Consider the following 10,000-nt stretch of genomic DNA (forward strand, 5'->3'; position numbering starts at 1 on the left):
AACACAGTAATCAGAATAATATATTATATTAATATATTAATATATTAATAATAATATAATAATAATATAATAATAATATAATAATAATATAATAATAATATAATAATAATAAAAATATTATATTATTAAATATATAAAATAAAGAAAAACAAACAAAGTCAATAAACATTTGCTAGCAATATTTTTATTATTTATATTTATTATTTATATTTATTATTTATATTTATCATTTATATTTATTATTTTTATTATTTTTATTTGTGTTTGTTTTTCGTTTGTTTAGTATTACGCAGTAGCAGCAGTAGCAGCAGCAGCAACAGCACCAGCAGCAACAACAGCAGCCCCAGCAGCACCAGCAGCAACAGCAACAGTAGCAGCAGCAGCAACAGCAACAGTAGCAGCAGCAGCAACAGCTGCAGCATGAATAGCAATAGCAATAGCAGCAACAGCGCCTGCAGCAATAGCTGCAGCAGCAGCAGCAGCAGCAGCAGCAATTCATGAGTTTCTTCCTTCTCTTTACATTATTATTTGCTGCTTACTGTCTTTATTTATTATTTGCAGTCTTTAATTAACTTATTTATTTATTATTTATTTATTTATTTATTTATTTATTTATGTATTTATTTATTTATTTATATGTCTTTGTTAAAGCGAGACAAAATCCCCCTTAGACAACGCAGCAGCAGAACCGCTGCTGCTGCTGCTGCTGCTGCTGCTGCTGCTGCTGCTGCTGCTGCGTTGGGTGTGTACAGTAGCAACACGCCACGCCTCTGCGGGGCTGCAACAGCAGCAGCAACAGCAGCAGCAGGTGCAGCAGCAAGTGCTGCTGCTGCTGCGTCTACGGGGGTGCGCGGGGGCTGGTTTGTTGCTGTTGCTGCTGCTGCTGCAGCTGCAGCTGCATGTGCTCACTGCTGCTGCTGCTGCTGCTGCTGCCGCTGCTGCCGCTGCTGCGTAGGACACCGATCCTTTGCAGGCTTGGGAGCTCCGCAACCTCCAGCAGCAGCAGCACCGGCAGCAGCAGCAGCAGCAGCGCAGCAGCAAATGCTACCCATACCTCTGCAGGTGTATGATAAAACCAAGAGGTGTAGACAGCTAGCAGCAGGCAGCAGCAGCAAATAACAGAATAATAAGCAGCACATATATAAGGAGCTAATCGTGAGAGAGAAGGAAAGCAATATCTTCTTCTCCTGCTGCTGCTGCTGCTGCTGCTGCTGCTGGTGTTGCTATCTGCTGCAGCAGCAGCAGCAAGAGGAGGGTGAGAAGCAAAAGCTGCTGATGTCTCTATAGCAGCAACAAGAACAACCAAAACATACAGCAGCACATGATCGCTAATATCTACTTCTGACCAGCTGAATCTTTCTTCCTGCTGCTGTTGCTGCTGCTGCTGCTGCTGCTGCTGCTGCTGCTGCTGCTGCTGCTGCTGGTCTAGCCAAGCTCCTATTTTGCTTCCAATCCAGTTGAGGCCCCAGTATAGACAAACACCGCGATAAAGAATAAGCAGCAGCAGCAGCGCAGCACGAGGAAGGTGTACAAGCGTAACAGGTGCAGCAGAAAACAGCGACAGTGTCCAGCCGCCTAGCAGCAGCAGCGGCAGCTGCAGCCCCCCCCAGCTGAATAATCTTCGGTGTAAATAATGCGATAGGGGGAAGCAAGGCGTGTTTATATCTTCAAAAGCAAAAGAAAGAGACAGAAAAGGTAGAGAAGCAGACACTAAACCCTCCTCTCCTGCTGCTCCTGCTGCTGCTGCTGCTGCTGCTGCTGCTGCTGCTGCTGCTGCTGCTGTTGATGAGGGTGCTGCTGCTGCTGCTGCTGTTGCTGCGGTTTTTGAGTCGTCTAATGAAGCAAAATATGCAGAAGGCAGCAAGCCGCCAGTTGCTGCTCGTAAAGCAGAAGCATAGACAATCGTTCGTCCCCTGGGTGCCCCCACCTGCTGCTGCTGCTGCTGCTGCTGCTGATGATGATGATGCTGCTGCAGATGCTGCTGCTGCTGCTCAAGCAGCTGCACCAGCAGCAACTCCAACGCCATTGCGCAGCAAGCTGCCTTTGGGCTGTCCGCAGCATAAGGCACAGGAGCACATACTGCCTCCTGCTGCTGCTGCTGCTCCTGCTGTTGCTGCTGCTGCTGCTGCTGCAGCTGCAGCTGCAGCTGCAGCTGCAGCAACTGCTGCTCCTCCGACAGCCTTCGGCAGCTGCACTGTACGCAATCACCTGGAGGGAAAGCACAAGCGGATGGCGATTCTGCTGCTGCTGTTGTTGCTGCTGCTGCTGCTGCTGCTTCTGCTGCTTCTTGGGGAGGCGGTGGGAGGCCGAAGAGTTTTGCTGCTGCTTCTTGAGCAGCAGCAGCAGCAGCTCGTTGCTGCTTCCGTAGGGTTGCTGCTGCTGTGATGGTGGTATTAGCAGCAGCAAATGCTGCTGCTTTAAGTCGTCGTAGTGCTGCAGTAAGCCAGCTGCCAGCAGCAGCTGCTGCTGCTGCTGCATGCGCAGCAGCAGCAGCAGCAAGAAGACCAAAGTCTTCCTCTGCACACACAAGTAAGCGATCTCCTGAAGCAGCACCAGCAGCAGCAGCAGCAGCAGCAGGAATAAACGATTTGAGGCGTTTTGCTGCTGCAGCACGAGCGAAGAACCAAACGCCCCTGGGGAAGGGGGGCAGGGAACACGAACTGCTGCTGCTGCTGCTGCTGCTGCTGTTGCTGCTGCTGCTGCTGCTGCTGTTTGGAGAGAAGGAAGCGAAGGGAGACAAAATGCTGTTGCTGCGGCTATCGGCGGTGCTGCTGGTGCGGCTGCTTCTGCTGCTGCTGCTGTCAATGCTGCTGCTGCTGATGTTGCTGCTGCTGCTCCCAGGCAGCCACAGATTAGCAGAATGAAATACACTCGTAACATAATCTCGTGCTGCAGCAGCAGCAGCACTATCAGGTGCTGTTGCTGCAGTGCTGATGCTGCTGCTGCTGCTGATGCTGCTGCTGCTGCAGCCCTCATCATCGCTGCACCATGAGCCTGTGTCCTCGTGCTGCTGCTGCTGCTGCTGCTGCAGCGACTGCAGCAACGCCATGGCTGCTTCTGACGACAGCGCAGCAGACTGAGCAGCATCAACACCTGCTGTTGCTGCTGCTGCTGCTTCAGCAAATGCTGCTGCTGCTTCCTGAGACGGCTGCAGCAGCAGCAGTTGCTGCTGCAGCTCGAGAAGCTGCTGCGGGTGATGCCAGCAGAGTGGAAGGGGATGGTGATGATGTTGCTGCTGCTGCTGCTGCTGCTGCAGCAGCTGCTGCTGCAGCTGTCGGAAGGTAGACAGCTGCAGCCGCAGCAACTCTCGAGGCCTCAGCCGCACCAGCTTGCTGCTGTGCAGCAGAGAGCCAAGCAGCAGAGCTGCTGCCAGCAGCAGCAGCAGCAGCAGCAGCAGCCCATAGAAGAAGCGCCTGCCTGTCGGGCGGTTCTCCCGCTGCTGCTGCTGCTGCTGTTGCTGCTGCTGCAGCGTAACGGCCCCCGACGGGCATTGCCTCAGCGGCTGCTGCTGCTGCAGCAGCAACAACTCAGCTTCACTATCAGCAGATAGAGCTTTGCTCCTGCTGCTTCTGTCTTCTCCTGCATCTTCACCTAGCAGCCTCACAAGGGCCCCTACTAAGCTGCTGCTGGTGCTGCTGCTGCTGCTGCTGCTGCCGCCCCACCTACTGACGCGGTTCTGCAGCCAGACATCAGGTAAGTAGCTGCTGTTGCTGCTTCTGCTGCTGCTTCTGCTGCTGCTTCTGCTAGAATCTCCTTCATCGCTGCTGCTGCTGCTGCTGCCCCGACGCCTACGCAAAGAAACTAGGTCCTGCAGCAAACGCTCTTCTGGCGGCAGCACGCCGTGCTGCTGCAGCAGCAGCAGCAGCAGACTCCTCTTCTGAAGGGAAGGAGGAAAGTGCAGCACTGTTATGGGGCCCGGATGCTGCTGCTGTTGCTGCTGCTGTTGTTGCTGTTGCTGCTGTTGCTGCAGCAACAGCAGCATCTTCTGCCTCATCCGCTTCTGCTGCATCTGCTTCTGCTGCACCCGCTGCAGCAGCAGCAGCAGCAGCTGCTGCTGCAGACAGCGCGGGCTCCGGCGCCGTCGAAGTCGGGGCCCTTCGTCTGCTGTTTTGCTGCTGCTGGCAGCTGCTGCGTGAAGCAGCAACAGCAGCAGCAGAAACGGGTTGAGCTGCTTCTGCTGCTGCTGTTGGCGTTTCTGACTCTGCTGGTGTTGCTGCTGCTGCTGCTGCTGCTGCTGCTGCTGGCGTTGCTGGCTCTGCTGGTGTTGCTGCTGCTGCTGCTACTTCTGCTGCTGCAGCTGGAGGTACACCCGGAGCTTCCGCAGCATTTAAACCCCTGCCATCCTCATTAACTATACTGACCTGCTGCTGCTGCTGCTGCTGCTGCTGCTGGTGCAGCAGCTGCTGCTGCTGCAGTGTAGCAGCAGCAGGAGCAGCAGCAGCAGACTGATGCTGCCTGCGCCTTCTGTGGCCAGGGAGAGGTGTCTGATTCTGCTGCTGCTGCTGCTGCTGCTGCGCACGAGGTGTTGAAGCAACCTCCCCTTCACTCTGCTGGCGCTGCTGCTGCAGCAGCAGCAGCTGCTGCTGCTGCTGTTGCTGTGGCTGCTGCTGCTGCTGCTGCTGCGGATGTTGTATTCTGGGTACCCTGTGAATGTGAGGCAGCTCCTGCTGCTGCAGCTGCAGCAACGGTGGCATTGAGGCAGCTCTATCTGCCTTTCTACTAAAGTAGGGTTTAGGGTTTAGGGTTTAGGGTTTAGGGTTTGGGGTAAGGCGGCTCTGCACAGACCTACAGACGCCTTGTCCCCCTGAAACCCAAACTCCGGGGCCATCTGCTGCTGCTGCTTTAGATCTGCTGCTGCTGCTGCTGCTGCTGCTGCGGCTGCTGCTGCTGCTGCTGCAAGGGGAAATACACAGACAGCAAAAATCGAAGCCTTGTTGATGGAGGCCGTCGTAGTGATGGTTCTGCTGCTGTTGCTGCTTGCTGCTGCTGCTGCTGCAGTTGATGTTGTTACAGCTGTTGCGCTGCTGCTCGTATGTCTGTCTGCTGCTGCTGCTGCAATTGCTGCTGCTGCTGCTGCTGCATGCAGGAGAGATGCAAGCACTGCCTCACAAGAAGAAATAGCAGAAGATGTTTGGTAATAAGAAATTGAGACACCGTAGCAGCAGCAGCAGCAGCAGCTGCTGCTGCTGCTGCTGCTGCTGCTGCAGCAAGCCACCTCTACTGACACAGCAGCTCGTGCATGCATTTTAGGGCTTAGTTTATTTTATCTTTCTTCGTTTGTTCTTCTGTTTTAACCCTAAACTCAGTTTATTTATTTTTATTTATTTGTGCTGCTTCATCATACAGCAGCAACAAAACAAACAGCAGCTAAGGCCCTCCTCTTGCCTCTTACCCGTGCAGCAGCGGGGCATCTTAAACCCTAAACCCTAAACCCTAAACCCTAAACCCTAAGCCCTAAACCCTGAACTGTAACCACTAAACCCTACGTTTTAAAGCATAGCACTGTAATTTTGTGATGGGTTTGATATACGCAGTTTATTTTTTTTTGCTGCCTCTAAACCCTAAACCCTAAACCCTAAACCCTAAGGGCATGTGGGACGCAGAAGATGTTCCGCCAGGGGCCCCACCTTGGGCCCCTCTTTCTTCATTAAACTCTGATATAAGAGGGGTAGTGCAGGTGTTTATAGGCGGGCTGAGCTGTCTAGACAGCAGCAGCGCTTGCATTCAAGGTGTATCTGCAGCTCTTGTTCATACAGCAAGCAGCCCTGCTGTATATCACTGTATTGATGCATTAGAGAGGCAAATTCAGGCTGCTGCTGCTGCTGCAGTTGCTGCTGCACCTGCAGCAACAGCAGGAGCAGGAGCAGCAGATGCAGCAGCAACAGCAAACAGCAGCCAGCTAGTTCTGCTGCTCTATGTTGTCAATGATGTGCTGCAGCGCTGCTGCAGCTGCGGGGCCCCCTTTTTGCTGCAGCTTTGCTGCAGCCCTTTGAGGCATCTTTGTGCAGCAGCAGCAGCAGTAACAGCAGCAGCAGCACAACCAGCAGCACCCCCAGCAGCAGCAGCAGCAGCAGCAAGTATACGCGACTCTTTTAAGAGGGTTTTACTTATTTTAAAGCAAAGAAATATATTTGGCGGGCCTCAGATATGTGAGACCCTCAGCAGCATTTTAAAGGGTCAGGACCTGCAGCTACCCAAAGTAGATAGGCAATTCATGCAGCAGCAGCAGCAGCAGCAGCAGCAGCAACAGCAGCAGCAGCAGCAGCACCCGCAGCAGCACCCGCAGCAGCACCACCAACAGAGGCCAGGAGTTAAAACATCTGATGCTGGAGAGGGAAGATCGGTAGGTCTTGCGAGGGTTTAGGGTTTAGGGTTTAGGGTTTAGGGTCTACAGGGCCTCTAATTAGGGTTTAGGGTTTGTGGGTAAGGTTTATAGGCTTCAATTATAGCTGCAGCGAATGCTGCTGCAGCTGCTGCTGCTGCTGCTGCTTTCGTGGGTTTTGCATTAGTAGCAGCTCTGTTGACCCTGCTGCCGTTGCTGCTGCTGCTGCTGCTGCTGCTGCTGCTGCTGTATCTGCAGGTTCGGGGCCCCCAATCGCTAGATGGTTACCGCGTGCATTATCCTGCTGCAGCAGATGCAGCAACAGCAGCAGCAGCAGCAGCAGCAGTTCCAGCCTCAGCAGAAGAATTAGGGTTTCGGCAGCAGCTGCAAAAGACTTTAAGTTTAATTAGCGACTGTACATTAACAATACGAGATGCACAAGACAGCAGGTAAACCCTAAACCCTAAACCCTAAACCCTAAACCCTGAGGTGTTCATAGGGTCTGGCTGTACTTCTGTTGCTGCTGCTGCTGATAGTGCTGCTGCTAGTGTTGTTGCTGCTGCTGCTGATAGTGCGGCTGCTAGTGCTGTTGCTGCTGTTGTTGTTGCTGCTGCTGCTGTTGCTGCTGCTGTTGGTATTGCTGCTGTTCTTGTTGTTGTTACTCCTGTTGCTGCTGCTGCTGCAACTCCTGTTGCTGCTGCATCTCTTGCTGCTGCTGCTGCTGCTGCTGCTGCAGGAGGCGTCAGGCTGAGAGGGTGTTAGAGGTGCAGCAGCTGCTGCAGCGGCTACCGAGCGGAGAGGAAGGAGATAATTCAAATGCCTTAGCGAGCGACCAGCAGCAAGTAGGGTTTAGGGTTTAGGGTTTAGGGTTTAGGGTTTATTGCTTAGGGTTAAGGGTTTGGTGTTTATTCTGTATTGTTTATTCTTTATTGTTTATAGTTTATAATTATTGTTTAGGGTTTAGGGTTTAGGGCTTTTGGTTTATTCTCTATTCTCTATTCTTTAGGGTTTAGGGTTTAGGGTTTAGGGTTTAGGGTTTAGGGTTTAGGGTTTGTGGTTTGTGGTTTGTGGTTTGTGGTTTGAGTCGGAGTTATATCTGCGCAGCAGTTTAAAAAATGCGCGGGCTCGGATTGCTCGCCTGTACGAAAAGGAGTGGAATAAGACTGTGCAGCTACAAGTAAACCCTAAACCCTAAACCCTAAACCCTAAACCCTAAACCCTAATTTACTTTTATAAGCCCTAATTAGCCTTTATAGGCCCGAATTAACCTTTATTAACCCTAATTAACATTTATTAACCCTTTTCAACTCTTATAAACCCTAATTAAACCTGATAAACCCTAAGTAGTTCTGATAAACCCTAAACCCTAATTAATCTTTATAAACCCTTATCAACTCTTATAAACCCTAATTAACTCCTATAAACACTAATTAACCCTTGTAAACCCTTAACCCTAAACCCAAATTAACCCTTATAAACCCTAAACCATAAACCCTAATTAACTCTTATAAACCCTAAACCCTAATTAATCCTTATAAACCCTAATTAACCCTTGTAAACTTTTATAAACCCTTATAAACCCTAATTAATCCTAAAAGCTAATAGACCCTGAACCCTAAGTCCTTATTAACCCTAAAACCCTAAACCCTAAACCCTAATATACCCTAAACGTTAATCCTCCTAAACCCTAAACTGTGGTAAACCCTAAACCCTCTAAACCCTCAAAACCCTTAACCCTTTTAAGCTGTAGACCCTTCTAAAGCGTAAACCCTCGTTTGTGCTGCTAAACCCTAAGCTGCAAACCCTAATTAATATAAACCCTAAACCCTAACTATCGTGTTCAGCTACAAGAAAGCCCTAAACCCTCGCGTTTGCTGCTAAACCCTAAACCCTAATTTAATTCGCCTGCTTATCAGCAACCAGCAAACCCTAAACCCTTGCATGCGGGTGTTTATTATTAACCCTAAACCCTAAACCCTAAACCCTTGCATGTGTGTGTTGTTTAGGAAGGGTTTCTGCTGCTTGCACAGAGCGTAGAGAGCCGCATGCAGGCAGCGCTGCTGCGGCACATAAAATGCAGGGAGATAAAGCTGCTGATTGATAGGGCTTTAGCAGAAGGAAAGTCTGCTGCTGCTGCTCCTGCTGCTGCTCCTGCTGCTGCTCCTGCTGCTGCTGCTCCTGCTGCTGCACCGAGTGCAGCAGCATCGCCAAAGGCTGCAGCAAACCAATAAGCCCACGCGAAATTCTGCTGCTGCTGCTGCTGCCTGCTGCTGCTGCGGATACTGCAACAGCAGCAGCAGCAGCAGCAACAGATAGCACAGCAGCAGCAGACACTGCAGCAGCAGTAGCAAAAGATAGTACAGCAGCAGCGGCAGCAGCAGATATTACAGTAGCAGCAGCAGCAGACACTACAGCAGCAACAGCAGCAGTAGCAGACACTGCAGCAGCAACAGCAGATGCTGCAGAAGCAGCAGCCGCAATTTTTTGTTATAAAGAGACTTTTAATGTGGGATTTAAAAAAAAATGTTTAAAGGCCCTTCTTGTGCTGCTGCAGCACTTGCTGCTGCTGCTGCTGCAGCACTTGCTGCTGCTGCTGCTGCAGCACTTGCTGCAGCGGCAGCAGCAGCAGCAGCAACACCAGCAAAGAGCGCGTGCAATTGTTATGGGGGCGTCTTAGGGTTTACTTGTCTGCCACTGTTGCTGCTACAGCCCTTGCTGCTGCTGCACTTGCTGCTGCTGCACTTGCTGCTGCTGCACTTGCTGCTGCTGCAGCAACACCGAAACCGGGCGGCAGCCTTATTACACATCGCTTGCAGTACAATATCTACATCTATATCTACATATATATAATGTAAATAATTAGTTATATATCTATTATATATATAATATATATATATATATATATTATACATTTATATATCTACGAATATGTTTCCTACGTTTACGCCAACATGTATATGCATTATAAATATAAATATATAAATATAAATATAGAATATATATATATATAGACAGATAGATAGATATAGACATATATACATACATAACGAAACATAAACATATATACATATGTACATTTATAGACAAATATAAATATATAAATATACAAATAAATAAATATATATTTATATATATTTATATATTTATATATTTATATAACGCCCTCTCTACGTTTTTAAAGTTTATATTTAAGCGGCATCGGTGTATACTAAGCAAAGCCTCCTTTAAGTAGACAGCAAATAAATATATTATAATTATATATAATATATAATAATATATAATAATATATAATAATATATTATTAGTATATTATTAATATATTAGTAATATAATAATAAAATGTTTTAATTGCTTTATCTTCTTAATTATGCTCGAACTGCCTATACACCGCAACTGCACGCTGTAAATACAAATATAAATATAAATATACCTGCAGTCTTCTGCAATAAAATATATCTATTATGATATTTATATATATTTATATTTTATTATTTTTTAATTATTATTATTATTTATTTTTGTTTAATTGTCTCTCTAACTGCTTATTTACTTCGAAGTGTGCGGTGTATGCACAGCTCTGGCTGATTGCTGAGGAGTACTTAAATACATTTACAAAGATAAATATAAAAATAAATAAATAAATAAATATAAATATATATTTATATTTATTTATATTTA

General features: G+C 48.4%; 1 protein-coding gene across 1 annotated transcript; it reads right to left on the minus strand.

Moving 5' to 3' along the window:
• Positions 1 to 838: 838 nt before the first annotated feature.
• EAH_00042270 (hypothetical protein, conserved) lies at positions 839 to 4,694 on the minus strand (the record flags this gene model as incomplete). Its single annotated transcript, XM_013391752.1, has 3 exons — positions 839 to 965; positions 1,347 to 3,788; positions 3,871 to 4,694. 3 exons carry the CDS (start codon positions 4,692 to 4,694, stop codon positions 839 to 841), a joined length of 3,393 nt encoding a protein of 1,130 aa, XP_013247206.1.
• Positions 4,695 to 10,000: the final 5,306 nt, after the last annotated feature.

The sequence above is a fragment of the Eimeria acervulina genome, genomic scaffold (genome assembly GCF_000499425.1).
Source record: "Eimeria acervulina Houghton genomic scaffold, Eah_scaff545, whole genome shotgun sequence".
NCBI lineage: Eukaryota > Apicomplexa > Conoidasida > Eucoccidiorida > Eimeriidae > Eimeria > Eimeria acervulina.